At 52.3% G+C, this 13,500-nt stretch overlaps 5 protein-coding genes across 5 annotated transcripts; 1 reads left to right on the forward strand and 4 right to left on the reverse strand.

Annotated features, from left to right (window-relative positions):
• Nucleotides 1–261: 261 nt before the first annotated feature.
• On the reverse strand, nt 262–813 carry JN550_005471 (uncharacterized protein; the record flags this gene model as incomplete). Its single annotated transcript, XM_049317101.1, has 1 exon — nt 262–813. One exon carries the CDS (start codon nt 811–813, stop codon nt 262–264), a length of 552 nt encoding a protein of 183 aa, XP_049172484.1.
• A 513-nt stretch (nt 814–1,326) lies between these two features.
• JN550_005472 (uncharacterized protein) lies at nt 1,327–3,851 on the forward strand (the record flags this gene model as incomplete). Its single annotated transcript, XM_049317102.1, has 2 exons — nt 1,327–1,708; nt 1,759–3,851. The coding sequence occupies 2 exons, from the start codon at nt 1,327–1,329 to the stop codon at nt 3,849–3,851; spliced, it is 2,475 nt and encodes an 824-aa protein (XP_049172485.1).
• A 1,150-nt stretch (nt 3,852–5,001) lies between these two features.
• Nucleotides 5,002–6,033, reverse strand: JN550_005473 (uncharacterized protein; the record flags this gene model as incomplete). Its single annotated transcript, XM_049317105.1, has 1 exon — nt 5,002–6,033. The coding sequence occupies one exon, from the start codon at nt 6,031–6,033 to the stop codon at nt 5,002–5,004; it is 1,032 nt and encodes a 343-aa protein (XP_049172486.1).
• A 601-nt stretch (nt 6,034–6,634) lies between these two features.
• On the reverse strand, nt 6,635–9,787 carry JN550_005474 (uncharacterized protein; the record flags this gene model as incomplete). The annotated part of the gene is made up of 2 exons (XM_049317106.1): nt 6,635–7,596; nt 7,903–9,787. The coding sequence occupies 2 exons, from the start codon at nt 9,785–9,787 to the stop codon at nt 6,635–6,637; spliced, it is 2,847 nt and encodes a 948-aa protein (XP_049172487.1).
• Nucleotides 9,788–12,181: 2,394 nt separating this feature from the next.
• Nucleotides 12,182–12,811, reverse strand: JN550_005475 (uncharacterized protein; the record flags this gene model as incomplete). Its single annotated transcript, XM_049317107.1, has 1 exon — nt 12,182–12,811. The coding sequence occupies one exon, from the start codon at nt 12,809–12,811 to the stop codon at nt 12,182–12,184; it is 630 nt and encodes a 209-aa protein (XP_049172488.1).
• Between the last annotated feature and the right edge of the window lie 689 nt (nt 12,812–13,500).

Genomic DNA, 13,500 nt, shown 5'->3' on the forward strand with positions numbered 1-13,500 from the left:
TGCTTGGTGATTTGATTCCTCTTACATGCAGATACAATGGTACATATGATACAATGGTGTGGTATAGACAAGACAGCTTCGTCCGATGCTCTCGTCTTGGTCTGCAGTCGGACTCTCCGCGGTGTACATATCTCCTTTCGGCCTACCGCAGCCGGGCAGCGTTGCGATCCCTTGTGTCCTCCAGCGGCAGCTGTCCAGCGTCTATACAGAAAACTCGCAGGTAGGCCATCTATTGCCCTTCGGAGCCAATGCCCCTTTTCATCATTTCTTGCCTCCCTTCTCCGTCTCCTTCATCGCATACCGGCTGATCAGGTCGCCAAACGGATCATCGGACTCTTCTTCCCCAGAATTGACCGCCTTCTTCTTCTCCTTCTTCTTGCCGTCAGCACCCTCGACGTCTCCTCCATCAACCGCCTCGCCCTCGTCCTCCTCCGCGACCCGGGGGGCGGGGGCGTCCCAGCTGCGGCCGAAGCGGCCACGGAAGGCGGCGAGCTTGCCGGCCTCGTCGACCTCGACGTTCTTGAGGCTCTTCTCGGACGGGTTCCACAGCACGTGGTTGCGCGTGTCCTTGGTCGACTTGTACAGCGCGTGCGGCGACGCCGTGCGCATCGTGTACGTCGACCCGTCCGACAGCTGCACCAGCTGCGTGAACAGGTACGGCCGCCGCGGCCGCCGGATCAGCCGCGCGTTGCGCGTCTGGAACTGCGACTGCACCGCCGACGGGCCCTGCTGCGACGTCGTCGTCGTCGTCTGCGGGCTCAGCGACGACAGGCTCAGGGCGCACGTCGGGCGACGGGGCAGGCGGGCCGCCATTGTTTCGGTGTCGGCTGTGAAGGGTTATGGTCTTGGGGGCGTGTGGATGCTGGACCCGAGAATGGCCGACGGTGGCGTCTGGGTATGTCTGGCCCGGTTGGGTGTCTTGTGCGTGGTGCGATGGGCGGGCGAGGGTATCGACAGATGCGAGCGACAGCTTCAATGTTTCAATGGGCAATTCAGAAAAATGTTAGCTCGGGACTTCGTACTTCAGGGCTGCCGCCGGGTTGGCTCCAATTGGATCCCCCAGAGGAACCAAACCGGGTGCCAGGGGCCCGGGCCTGAGCGCTGGCGGGCTTATCGTTATCGCCGGGGCCTAATTGGAAGCGGCATGGGCGCCTGTAACGCGCTGGGGAATTTTTTGGCAGGGAGAGCTCCAAGTGCGAGCAAGACATATGAGCATAGTAGACGAGCATAACAGGGACGCTGGGTGCGCCACTTGTTCGCCGCCCCGCTAATCATTAGAAATTCTACACCAATGACTTTCTTGAGCATTTCCTGCTGGCTTTCAGCATGAATCGTCTTCACCTTATATCAAGGTGCGGGCGCGCCTGTAGAGTGCCGAACGGAACCGGCGCTCTTCTTCGGGGGACGGCCCGGCTGAGGGCCCATCCCCGAGCTGGCTACAGCACAACAGGGCGGGACTCGCAACAGCCCGCGGATATCCATAAGAAGGAGGCCATCCAGGTGGGACAGAAATCTGCCAAGCAAATTGAGCAAGAAGCCCCTCGAGAGAAGGAGGCTGACAAGCACCAGGGGCCCGACAAGAATAATTCGGAGAGAAAGGAGGTAGGCGCGAATGATTCTGAGAAGACAGGGTCGGAAAACCAGAAGCCCCCCCAGGAGAAGAGATCCAAAAGCAGGAAGAAGCTTGAGCGGTTGCAAACATGGCGGCGTGAGTCCCCCCACTTATCGATCACTTCACTCTTCTGATCCCAGTGTCAGTGAAGATGGCGGAACGTATGGGGGAACAGGAGGGGAAAAGGGGGTCTGAGAGCTCGTTGAAAGGCCCTCGCGTGTGGGACAAAACGGGGAAAGGACCTGATCAGATGAACAAGAACGCGACCTTTTTGGAGCTTAATGAGGAACTGCTTAGGGCAACTACTCAGGTGCTCGGCGAAGGGTTAGAGGCGATGCAAGACTTTCAGCATCAGTTGGAACAAGAGTCAAGGGCGACAAGGCCCAAGACAGAGAACAGTGAACAGGAGTCAAACACACCAAGCAGTGGGGACGATGAACGGACGTTCGAGTCAACAAGCCAAGCGTCAGAGGCCATGTCACGGAAGTCGATATCAACCGGGAATAAGGACAACGAACCAGCTGCAACGTCGACATCTGACGACTTAGAAGCCACATCACAGAGGCCGACGACAGTCCGGAGTAATGACGGCGAACCAGCGGAGGAACGGCTGGTTCCCGACTCGAAAGCCGAGTCACCGGGTTCAAGCATAACACAGAATACGGGTTCTGAAGTGGTAGAGCCAACAACTCCCAGCTCCGAGCAAATCTCGACGGAACCAGGCACATCCGGGGATAATGACAGCGACGAAGCATCGGAAATGAGAGAGATTCCCGTGCGACCGTCATTTTACTCGATCAAGAAGAGCCGAATGGAGGATTGGGCAACAGCTCGCCAAAGTTTGATGAAAAAGGCGATACAGAAGGCCGAAAATGGGAACGTGAACAGCGTCCAGTTGGGCCACGATCTCCTGAAGGCCAAGTTTCTGGCCATGATGCGACGGGTCCCCCAGTCTGCCGTCGTTGTCACTGCACTCCATATCCTTCCCGTCAAAAAGTCCTCACCTGTGGCCGACGTCGAAGACGCGGCTTCCTCTCCCCCACTGGTTGACGAGGACCCTACCTCCTCTCCCACAATAAACCTCGAAGACGCCGCCTCCTCTACTCAAGTCGCTGATGAGGACCCTACCTCCTCTCCTGCAGCGTATGGCGAGGGCCCTGCCTCCTCCCATGTCGATCCTGTCACAGGATCCTCGTCAACTGCGGCCGGCGGGGACTCTGTTTCTTCTCCCGCGATGGATGAACAGAATTCCGTCTCCTATCCCGATATGGATAGCGAGAACTCTGTTCTCTCTCCTGCTATAGATTGCGAGGACTCGGTTCCCTCTCCCGCTATTGATGGCGAGAACCCTGTTTTCTCTTCCGATGCGGACGGGGAGGACTCCGCTTCCTCTTCCAGTGCGGACGGCGAACACCCTGTTTCTTCTCCCGGTGCGGACGGGGAGAACTCTGTTTCCTCTTCCGGTGCGGACGGCCCGGACGACGCGGACTCCGCCGCCGAGACCGGCTCCAAGCCAGTCCCACGCGCCATGACGCTTGGATCTTTCACCTCTCTTACACTGACCCCAGAGCCCACCATCATGTTCAACATAAGCCTTCCAAGCCGGACGTATGAAGCCATCAAGAGCTCTGGCTACTTCAACCTCCACGTCCTTAGCGATACAGAGGACGGCGCGGCTTTGGCGCAGCATCTCTCCAAGCCCCAACATTTGAGACCGCCGCCAGACCGGCTGTCGGAGCAGGTGCGAGATTGCTTGGCTTCCTTGGAGAGCGAGCTACCATGGCCGCCCTGGATGAGAGACGGGGATGCGCCACCGGAGGAACTGGGCCTCAACGGGGTCGCGCGTATATATGGCAAAAACACGCCTCTCATCCGCATACCGCCCGTCCTCTATGTCCTGCGCTGCTCAGTCGCGTGGCATCGTTTCGACATGGGTAGCATGATGGGCAAAAGAGTGGTTCCTCGGTTACCCGGGACACTGGAGCTACCCGAGTTGAAGACGGCCGTCGTCATTGGGACCGTCAAAAGAATTACTGTCTGTGATTACGCAGCACTCAAGAAATCAGGACATCAAGGCCTGATGTATCAAAATGGGGCATACCACCAGGCGGGGCAGAAGTTGGAACCAAGTCGTTCAGATGAGCCTTCAACTGAAGATGAGAGTCCTCTGACTGAAGATGGGAGTCCTCTATCCGAAGGTGAGAATCCTTCGACCGAAGATGGCAGCGCCTCGTCATAGCACTGCTTGTCTGTGTACGTTGGGCGACATTGGTTGCGACCCGTCGACGTTGTATAATAGTACGTGGAGGAGTGGAGTGGTATGTAAATGTACATATATCATCCCCTGTACCATAGTATGTTGGGATACATGTAGATTAGCACTTCTTGGGCGTTATCCCCTACTCTTCGCCAACCAGCCTCTCGTGGGTCCATAGCGCTGCAGGTCGGGTTGGCCCCAACAGCCGACAACTTAGCTCCGGTGCGCACGTGAACATCTACTTAAAACAAAGCTCATAAACCATCTGAAACGGAACATTTTTATAAATTTTTCATATTGAATCAACGTAGATTGCCAGAGACAGACGCCATTAACCGAACGCCGTCATAGCTGGCACCCCGCTGAGTTTAGACGTGCTTGTGATGCTGTTAGAAAGCGCCCGGCTAGCTCTCGATGTGGGCACCCGTCGCCTTAGCTCCCATGCAAGGCTCTACCATTGCCAGACAAGATAAAGATATACAGTCTTCAATTCCTTTTTTTCAGGCCGTGAGCAATAGTAGGGAAGGCTTCATTGTCCATGATGCCAGACATAGGCATCTCCAACCAAGGAGTGCAGCCACTCTAACCAGCCTATTCCGGGTTGTGGTGTACCTAAGCCTCGTTTCTGTCCCTTGAGACACTGTAACTCCTATTGAACACTATAAGTGGCACACGACCACGGGAGCCTGCCACTACCTCATCTCCAGTCCCTCATCTAGTCGGCTCTACACCGACAGAGTTGTCGGCATGGCAGATACCAGGCTGCCGTGCCTGACTAATGTGTTAGAATGGACCAGAGATTTTAACGCCCTCGGAGCTCTCAATGGATGCAGGTGATTTCTGGTGGTACAGTGCTAGTTCGGGCATACGCCGTGCTAACCGAGTGTAGTGGGAATATCAGCGACAACCCCACTATTGCTGGACCGGCTATCACTGTAATTGACAACTGAACAACAACGTCGGATAGAATCCATCCACTGTAACACACCTCTGATGTGGCCGCTTGGGATAATCAAAGACAATGATAATAATTCAAATTGCACACCGAAGTATTTCACTGGAAACGCCGATACATGGAACCTAGAAGCAGTCAGGGTCCAAACGCATCCTATGGTCATGTCCCGTTGGGACTTTAGCTAATGTGTACGTTCCCGCCCACTGAAAAGTTCCCGCTCCCTGCATTGTGAATTCCACGGCCAACAAAACTGGAATACACAGTTGACTGGTCTTCAACGCCTGTCGGCGATTTTGTGTCTGTAACAGCATCCTCAGAAGCAGTGGGCTCTATGTAGGCCAGAAGCTCTTTGGTGCAAGCGGCAGCTGCTGCAGCTGCGTAATGCTGCCAAGTGTCATTTTTGTGGGAGTCTGCATAGTCCGAAATGCCTCGGATCACGATGCAAGAGAACTCTGTCGCTAGTCCGGCAGCTTCCATCTCGAAACAGAGGATGTCTCCTATGTTATTCACTTCTGAGCTTCGCTTGATTGAAGACCGCATCACTCGGTCGCCAGATGCAATCAATCCATAGTGGATTTCGGGGCCACTGCTTTGGCGGGCTGGCCTCATGCAGATCTGCGGTCCATCGTCTGTATCATCAAATAGAACGTCTGTCTCAGCGGGCGGCCGCTGGTAGACTTGAAGCCGCCTATGTCGTTGTAACAAGGCTGAGACGAACTCTTCCACTTTGTTATCAGCAACGAGATGATCTGACTGCATTTTGACAACAGCGGCTCTCATATGGGATAGCGGCGCCTTCAAGAAGCCTTTCAGGATGAAACCACTGTCTGTGTCCTTTCCCAAATCATACTGCACCACACCGCCATGCAGTCCGTCGGGCATGCTCACGACGACATCGCCCAGGCGGATATCTCGATCCACACTCGGAACCCCCCCTCCGATGCCCACCATGAAACGCCACTGCAGAGACGGAAAAGTTCGTTGAAGATTTGTGGCAACTACCGCAGCGGCACTCTTGCCCTGTATAGCTGGAAGCCACGCAAGGACGACATTGTGGCCGCTCATCTGGCCAAGAATATACTGGTTTGGGTCTCCAGGCTGCCGCGGGAGGCCCGGGTGTTCGTCGCCGTCGAGCATGAAACGTACGGCGCTCATTTCGAATCCTATGGCACATATCGCAGCAACAGTGTAGTCTTCGTACGTCTTCATTGTCAACGCCATGTGGATCTGATCGTATGATACGCGAGGATTAGATTGTGAAAGTGTGAGCGAAGAGAAAACAGCTGTCATTCCCCGCAGACCAGGGGCGATTGATAACTCGTCAAAAGATGCGCCAAGTGACCCATGGGCTCATAGGCGACTTGCGTTCAGCCGCACAGTTCTCTCGAATTGTTTGGGATGACGCTCGGCGCGGCGATTCTAGTTGTTTCCCAGCGTCCGGCAGGAGTCTAATGAGAATTGACTTTTAGATTTAGCCTTAGCTGGCTGAGCTTTGTGAGGGTCTCTTGCGACTCTCCATGTTTGCAGTTGACTTTTTGTAATCTGTGCTCGCCAGTATTCCACCTTTGCATATATGATCAACGGCTTCCTTGCCATAAGGATTGCATTCCTACCCAGGCTCTTGTCGAAATGGCACCAAATCTGAATTGCTCTTTTTTTGAACTTCAAGGTTCACTGAAACTATCCTAATGGATGGTTTGTAGTAACAAAGCTTTCACCGACGTATGAAATGCCAGAGGATCAGCCACATCGCATTGAAAGTAGTATTTAGTCTCGGTTCCAACTTGGGACCACATCGGTGCTGTAGCATCTAACTGTTGCTGTTCGTCACACCCGTACCACCGCGCTTACGTAGTAGATTGACTATGTCCGCCTGGCCACTTGATGAAGCTACGAGGAACGGCGTATTGCCATCCTTGTTGGCTACCGACACATTAGCACCATGCTCAAGCAGTAGACTGACTATTTCCACGTGCCCGTTCAAGGAAGCCACGTGCAATGGTGTATTTCCGTCGTTATCGGCAGTCGATGCATTGGCGCCGCGATTAAGCAGTAAGTTGGCCAAATTTGAGTCGTGCTTTGAAGAAGCCTCGAGTAATGGCGTCTTTCCCTCCTTATCAGTAGCAACTACACTGGCACCGCTATCGATCAGAAACTTCGCCATTTCAAGTTCACGTCCTTGGTATGACTTTGCCAGGTCATGTAGTATTGTGCGTCCGTTCTTGTCTGTAGCAAAAACGTTGGCTCCACTACCGATAAGAAGTTGGGCCATTTCAATATGACTTCCCCGGGCCGCTGCCATATGCAATGGTGTCTTGCCGGCGTAATTGACAGCCAACACATCAGCACCCCTTTCGATAAGGAGCTTGATTACTCTATCTGCCTGCGCCCAAGATCCTGCCGCTCTGTGCAATGGTGTTTCTCCGTCACTGGTAGTAGCCGACACACTGGCACCGCTGTCAAGTAGGAGTCTGGCCACAGCAGCTGACTGAGTCCGGGTCGCGTGGTGTAATGGTGTTGTTCCGTGATTATCAATAGCTGATACACTGGCACCGCTGTCAAGTAGGAGTCTGGCCACAGCAGCTGACTGCTTCGGGGCCGCGTCGTGTAAGGGTGTTTGTCCAAGAATATCAGTAGCTGATAGATTGGCACCGCTATAGATGAGGAGCCTGGCGACCTCAACTCTATTCTGGGAAGATGCGACGTGCAAGGCAGTCTTTCCCCAATTATCAGTAGCTTCAATGTTGCTACCGCGATCGATGAGTAGCTTAGCTACATCAATAGATGACACGCGATGTAATGGTGCCTAGCCGTCCATATCGGTTGTTGGTACATAGGAATTGTAGTTGAATAGCAGCTTCGCTACCTCGTATCTTTCATGTTCCAATGCTAGACGTAATAGCTCATTTCCCTGTTTTCCTACCAAGATTGTATTAGGTGATTCTGAGGCAAGATAGAACATTGAAGCGAAATCGCTGCCGTTTTCCACGAGCTGATGAAATAACCCTCGTGTTTTCCTAAACTTAAACTCCAGCCTCGAAACATTCAAATCATCTGCTCGTGGTGGAAATCGGCTACAGAAGTCTTGGAAATCAAACTCCGGGACCCTTGCCGCCTGGAGTTCTAGCATCGCTAACACAGTCGGCCCCTGCTTCATAGCACAGGCTGCCAAAATTGGAACCCCGTAGCGCTCGGCTTCGATCTCAAAACAGGATTGGCGGGTCGAGTGAGCTTGAATAAGTATTGGAAGCCCTGCGTGAGCCAACATGTACAAGAGGGTGACGTCAAGCGTGTACCGACGTGTCGCAAATTTCTGGAGGATGTTGTAATGTCGCACCCACTCAACCCGTGGAAACGTGGCTAGGAAATGTTGTTGATTGATGCCATGACTTCCCGCTTGCTCCGCATGATAAAGGAAACCTGAATTGGCATACTCCAGTAGCGGAAACGCTCGAATCGCTTCTTCGCGCCGGGATTGCTCAGATGACTGCTCGATAGCAAGGACTGCTTCCATGGTCATATATGTTAAGCAGCAAGCTTTAAGCGTTTCGTGACTTCGTCCCGTGACATTAGGGCCCAGCTCAGGAAACAAGCCAATCATACCATTCTCTTTCTGTAGGAAGTCATTTACCGACTCATGTATGAATTGGATAGTTGGGGTCTTGGATCTTGTCACTTCAGCCAGTCCTTTTGACTTGTCTAGTATATAATTTGTGGCCACCCCATTCCCATAAGCACCGGAGTGGCAATTGGACAGGTATTCCGGTTCCAATCCAGTTAAGATGGCAAGGTATAATTGTTTCGGCGTTAAAGGCTGCTTGGCAAACAATATCCATTGAATACATAGCAAGAGACCTTCACGGTTCTTAGTATCGCGAGTTAATATGTCGCGGAATAGCGAGTGAAGATCCCCGGGAAGCTCCTGGATTCTGTGGGCAAGCTTGTGCGCGTCCCCGGTATCGTAGTCCTTATTTAGGATGCCTACCACAAGGACAACCCACATAAAAACGCCCCGTGCCTTCTCCTGCAACTTGAATCGTATGTCTTCGGCACCCTTGCTGTGACCAATTCGTAACGCGCTACTAAGATACGTCGTGATGTCTTGGTAGTGGCCATCGCGCTCCTCGAGAACGATGCTAAGCCTTGTTTGTATCGTGATGCGTGGGTAATGTCTACTAGCAAAGCAGACGTGTAACAAAACATGGATATTGACAAGCGACTCCAAAAATAAGACCATGTCTCGAACCTGGTCCTCATCGCACTCATCCAATGCGTCAATGAGACAGATAATTGGAGTCTCTTCGAGGTCTTGCATAGCTTCCTCTAGGACAAACTTTAGCGAATCAATAGTCCAGTGGTGACCCGGTCGGAACTGGTCTAGGATATGCTGTGATTCGGGCTTCATGTCTAGCAGTTGGAGTACTAGGGAGCGGTACAAGCCAGCAGTTGATTTTTCTAATCCATGCCCTCTAGCATTGAAAAAGAAAGAGATGAGAGCCTCTTTTTTGCCCGTTCGGCGGACTCTCTTGGAAATCTCGCTGAGAAGAAACTTCATGAGGGTTGACTTCCCAGCTCCGGGTTTGCCCTTGATCCACAGAAAGTTACCATCCTGCGAATTCTCCTCCCACTTCTTGAATGTATCGGTTTGTAAGAACCAGCGACAAGTGTTGGAGTGGGCAGTCTTTATGCTCTGACGCCGCGCATCGATCTGGTCGAACCGTAGTGACTCGAGAAGTGTCCGCCGGGTATCCGTTGGTGTGACCGAAGGCGAATGGATGTTGTTATTCGTAACGAACACGTCGCGTCCAACATGGAACTCGCCGTGCGAGTTCGAAATACCGGTACCGTCAAAAATGCTGGACAATTGACTGGGAAATGCAGCCCTTGGTGCATCGTCTGACCTCCTGTCCTCCGAATTTGCGAGGGACTCGTCCACCCTCCGTCGCTTCGGCGGAGGCTCCATGCTTAGCTGCACCTTGTTCCATCCAAAGCAGAGACGCCGTGTAGCAGCAGGCACTTGACAGCCCGCACTGACGTCCGTGCCCGCTCTATCGGGGATCTGTCTGCGGAGATGTAGACTTGAGGTACAATCTGGTCAAATCAGAGCTCCCTTGCACGGGTCAAGGCCTCTGGTCGATGTCGTGGCTCGGAAGCTCGCTTGAACGCGCCTTCCAAAGTTTTCAATTGTGGGAGGCTGGATGGAGGGGTGAGATGCGGCTGAACTGCAGTGACTTTGGGGGTTAAACAAGACCCTGGGACAGATGTGTCACATGACGCGGGCTTGATGATAGGGTCGCTTGCCTGGAGTCGCTGCCTAGAATTCTTCATCGCTGGGTAGACGGCCTTTGCAAGGACGGTTTGACGTCCTCTTCCGAGCAATGAAGTGCGCCGAACAGTTATCACTAAGCCTTCGGTAGCTGGATATGTGGCAAACACTCTACACTGGCTGACTGACGGCTGCTGTTGGCAATTCCAGATCACAGACGCGTTAGCCAAAAGTCCGCATGCAATTAGGCTTTGCTACAACTTCGATATAGATTGCATTCAGTATCTGCATCCTCCCCAGTTGCCACTTCTGCGTAACGGAGACCTGGGACCCTCAACGCGAATCACAAAAGTCAACAAGGCTAATTTCAGACCATGTCCTGCTACCGTGATGCCAGTGAGTGTGGTTTCCAGATCTTTAGAGTAGACGCGTGCTTCCACGGATCGTCTTGGGCCAGAGTGGCGCACCTCTGGCCGTCGCTTTGGGCCTGATGCGGTGTGCACTGGACGTAGTCTCGACTTCTGACTACCTTGCTCACCCTTTCTATCGGATGAATGCTTCGTCAACCTCCAGTATCACCCGCCACCATGTTGCCGTAGTTGCGACTGTACTTTGCATTTCCTGTCAACTTGAGCAGGCTCGTTCTATCCTTGCAGCCCAACCTGTGAAGTCCGCAAGATAAGTAGTAGTCTTATACTCGATCCTCTGTAGCCGACGATCTCCGCGTTGTATTTTATACCTCGATAGCTTTTGTGACCCAGGCCCCTGCCCGCGGCATCCTGTAAGTTTGCCGAATGAGTTAAATCATTAAGGCCTTGTTTGAAAGTGTCTCGGAGCTGGGGTAGATGTAGCTATTAGTACCGAAATCGCTGTGGAGTACCGTCAGTGTTAAGATCTTACCCCTTCGGCGGTGCCAACTTAAGAGCTTCAGTTTGGTTCTTACACACGCTTACCCCCTTCAAAGGGAAGGATCTCTCCAGGGGGGCGGGCTCAGGAGTCCGCCAAGAAGATCGAGACCTGGAAGATGATTCTCCAATTCGTCAACTTCGGCCTTTATGAAGCGGCCTTCGTAGGTGAACTTAGCGACGATTCATCGTGGCCCGGAAAGGATACAGAACTGTCGGTCTAGGAAGGATTGCAGAACATTTGGAATACAATCCAAGTCTCTGGGAGAACAGTAGCCTTCAATGCGGTTAATGCTGACGATGAAGTGGCTGCTGTTGGATTAGGCGTGATGCAGGGTGGGGCGGGAGCGCTGGTGGTGAATAAAGCACTAACTCTGCATCGTGACTATGCCGTCAGGGCGACGAGTCCCAGAGACGTTGCCCCAGCGTAGATATGCTAGTACATCACGAAGTTCTCTTCATAAAAATGAATCATGAAAATGAAGTCAAAGAGCAGTGTGTAGTACACAGGAGCCCATTGAAAAAATACACTATAGCATTCTTAGTTCCTTTTCTGTGTTATGGACTGGCTGATGCAAACTTAGGCGGTTGCTGCGGTGGGGTACGAGAGGGTGAAGAGTGGCCCGTGTACAAGTAGCAAACCCGACGGCTTAGCTTTAGGTCTTCGCAATATTACAAGACTTGCGGCAGAGCCTCAGCCCACCTGTGGTGTACGTTGGTCATCTAATCATTTTCAATACCAACCGCAGTGATGAGGCAGTATGTGGGATCAAGGTGGAGTGGGAAAGCACGTTTTCAGAATCGAGATAGCGGCGAGGTGGGGCTTGACGGTATCGAGGTTGAGTTGAGTGTTAGCGACCGACGAACGGGGAAAGCTCTCTGTGCCTTTGATATAGATGCAAGTACTACGCGACACGAATAAATTCGATTCTCTCGAGAACTCATACGAAAGTACTTGTGCAGAATTACTCGTATCTCAGATCTACATAAACCTGCTAGCATCTAAGTCCACTCTGTAAGAAAATTGTATTCGATATGCACTATCGACACGGCTTGATCCATCTAAACTTCTAATCAACGCTAACAAATGCTCTCCATCGTAAACAAGAGTTGCGCTACGTCCAAAACACAACGCAATCCACCAATACCCCAAGCATTGCCGCAGAGCCTTATGCAGCGACGGCATCTATCGAAACTTCCCATCCCCATTGCAAAAGCTGAGATCCCCATTAGTGGGGGCTGGCTTAATGCATGCGGTAATGAACCCAGAGATCCATTTCGCGTTATCATAGGTGCCATCTTCGTGGGAATCTGCCGTCCACGTCCCAGTCTCAGCCAATGAACCCGGGCAACCTTGGAAGGTACGACCATATCTGCGCGTCACCCACGGCCTAGTGATCCATGTTCCAGCCTCGCCGGCCTTGATGGTGGTCTTGTACATCAAAGAGGTAGTCGTAGTCCAGGTTCGGGAAAAGTCAACTCCAAGAGTGCTGCCCAGCCTGTCCTTGACAAACTTGATGTCGAGGCCGGCCGAAGCAGAGACCGAGTTGCTAACACTCCATCCAGAAGAGACTGTGACATCAACGCCGCTTCCAGCCCCGAGAACGACAGGAGACATTTGCACATCCCAGTCGACGAACCTCTCAGTCTTGTCTGTCACAAACGAAGTTGTGCTGCCGCACGAGGTCTGACGGGCTGAGAGTTCCTTCGATGACGGTTCTGGCGCGGTGAAGTTGAGCCAAGATTCATCAAAAGGAGGTGCCTCAGGCAAAATGCCTTCAGCTGCCAATAATTGTTTGACTTGGCTTTCATCCATAATTGTCACTAGAGAAGAGATTACAGGTCAACTCAGTTGTTCATATACTTCTTGTGTAGTTGATTTCACAAGTGTGTTGAAAGAAGCAAACTTACTGTTTCCTCCCTTAGTGCACAAGAATTGGCCAGGCTGTAGGGTATGGTTCTGATAACGAGGAGGGAAGCTCATTCTAGGACTCAAAACAGCAGCAGCGGAGGCACTGATCAAGGGAAAGACCCAAAAGCTTGATTGCTTCATGATGCGTAAGACTTGTAGTAAAGAGTGTAGTGAGTTTTGAAAGAAAGGGATGCGGGCATGTATGGTGATGCTTGAACTTGTCCGACAGACTTGAGGAACAAGCCAAATAATCCAGGAGTTGCCTTCCAACTTTATACTCCGCGGGGCGATCTTGTCACCATACCTATCCCAACTGGAATCTTTTTAGTATGTCATTGATCCAAACTTTTACTATCAGATACTTGGTCGCGCCATGAGCGAGTCAGGTCTTTAGCCTTGGCGATGGGGCTGCTGTGAAAACCCCCTGTCCGTCAGTATTATATCCTCTCTCCTATATGTGGGTCCATGCGGCTGATAGCGACAATCGCAATGCGTTGACTCTATTTGGATAAAGTTTTAGGCTCAGCCGCTGCGCCTCACCCAAATAAGGTTATGTTTGTCATGCAAAACCAAGCAACGTTGATCTTCTAGGG

The sequence above is a fragment of the Neoarthrinium moseri genome (assembly GCF_022829205.1).
Source record: "Neoarthrinium moseri strain CBS 164.80 chromosome Unknown scaffold17_Wmoseri_CBS_16480, whole genome shotgun sequence".
NCBI classification, from domain to species: domain Eukaryota; kingdom Fungi; phylum Ascomycota; class Sordariomycetes; order Amphisphaeriales; family Apiosporaceae; genus Neoarthrinium; species Neoarthrinium moseri.